This window comes from Mizuhopecten yessoensis, unplaced genomic scaffold, assembly GCF_002113885.1.
Source record: "Mizuhopecten yessoensis strain PY_sf001 unplaced genomic scaffold, ASM211388v2 hete_36186168, whole genome shotgun sequence".
Lineage (NCBI taxonomy): Eukaryota > Metazoa > Mollusca > Bivalvia > Pectinida > Pectinidae > Mizuhopecten > Mizuhopecten yessoensis.
The window spans coordinates 5,217-6,912 of NW_018485679.1; the positions used below are offsets into that span (position 1 = coordinate 5,217).

Here is a 1,696-nt window from a genome sequence, read left to right on the forward strand (position 1 = left end):
CATAATGTGGGATCAGCAATGATATACTTCTTTAAGTTTCCTACAAGTTACAACTATGATAAATGTGTATGTTATCCTCAACCTGTCATGCGGTGTTGTAGTTGTATTTGGTCTAGCATGATGACACTGGGAATCTGTAAATCTGGAGAATGTCTAAACAAAATTGATGTTTTTCGCTTGTTTGGTATCTTTTTAACAGTCTGAAGATATAAACGAACAATTGTCTTAATGTCCTTCTACAAAACGCATGATGGCTTCTGTTGTATTGACACTGAACCCCACCACCTCGAGCATAAATGGATTTTTTGGATCCTCTACTGTTACGTCACTGCTGGCAAAGTTGACAATAACAAGTCGAGTTGTGCCGACGCCGAAGTGAAACCTTGAAAATGTCTGTTTGAATTTCTCAGCTGGGGAGGATAAAAGCACTATAATGGCGTCGAATGAATCCAGTGCCTCTTCCACATGTTGTACAAGAACCGATAGTGACCCATTTACTGCAATTAAATTGTTCGTGCAAGCCAAAGCGTCTGTACTAGGGAATTCCAGCTTAATCTTTTCCCCGGAAGTGTACGTGACAATTTCCGAGTCTCTGTGTGTTGCTCTTGCAATTATAGTCGCCATTGTAGCTATGGCGTCTCCAATAGTAACTGGGTTTTTTTCCTGAAGTTTAGAGTCTAGTTCCTTGCCTACCCAATGCACCAAAGAATATTTTTTGTCTGTTGGTTTTACATTACGGACACAAAGTTCAAAAGATTGTGCCAGTGTCTTCTTGACGTTTTCGTCATTTGTTTCCTTCATTGCAAGTACAACTGCGAATGGGTTCACGTTTGCATTTTGTAGCTGTTCCACATCTCCCAGTCTCTCAAGAATTGTCTTCTGGTCATCTAATTGGTCTATCTTCGAAATGTTCTGAATGACCAGATCAAGAGGAATTTGGTTCAGCAAAACTTCCCAAACAAGTGTGGACCTCATGAGTGCCGCAGACATTTGCGAGGTTTCCAGCCTATATTTCCTTATGATATCGATTTTCCCCTGAACTTCCATGCTTCCAGTACACTGACGTGTGTTGTTAACCGCCTCGAGGTATTGGAGGATGTCCTGCCATTGTTTGGCTTGGTCGCGGTCAATTGGCGATGGTAATTTCTTTGATTCGTTTAGACCTTTAGTGACATATCTCAGGATCAACATGATGAATGGGGAGTCTGGTTTCACATGCGACAACCTGGCAACATCTTTATGGGTCCACTGACCATTTTTTTGTACTTTCGTAACGCCTTCTGCTAGTTCCATGGGCCTGTCGCTGAAGCTGTTGTACCAGTCAGAAACGGCTCGGCGTTGTGCCCTACCCCACCCTGTTCCCCCGCTCACCATTTCACAAAACATGACGAAAGTAAGTAAATCCGAGGGTTCGGGACATACTGCTTGAAGAGCGGAATAAGCGGCTTTCTTCGTGCTGGATTCCGTTGATCGGGCACACATTGCTAGTGCGTATATCGCGGTTTGTCGCTGACATCCTCTTCCCGTTAATTTAGCCCTCTTTATGATCTCAACAACTTCAGGACCGTGATCATTGGAAATCAAACTGAAATCAGTATAATAAACCATATTAATTAAATCATACAAGTAGGTTTCTTTCCTAACGTCAATGTATCAGACCATCGCATTTTTTTGTACTTATCGGCGATGGTCTAAG

General features: G+C 42.4%; 1 protein-coding gene across 1 annotated transcript; it reads right to left on the reverse strand.

The window, feature by feature from the left end:
• Positions 1–225: 225 nt before the first annotated feature.
• On the reverse strand, positions 226–1,482 carry LOC110444897 (60 kDa SS-A/Ro ribonucleoprotein-like). The gene has a single exon (XM_021489249.1). The coding sequence runs from the start codon at positions 1,480–1,482 to the stop codon at positions 226–228; it is 1,257 nt and encodes a 418-aa protein (XP_021344924.1).
• Between the last annotated feature and the right edge of the window lie 214 nt (positions 1,483–1,696).

Coding starts and splice junctions, on each gene's coding strand:
- LOC110444897 (XM_021489249.1), bottom strand. CDS start 1,482: ATGTGTGCCCGATCAACGGAATCCAGCACGAAGAAAGCCGCTTATTCC.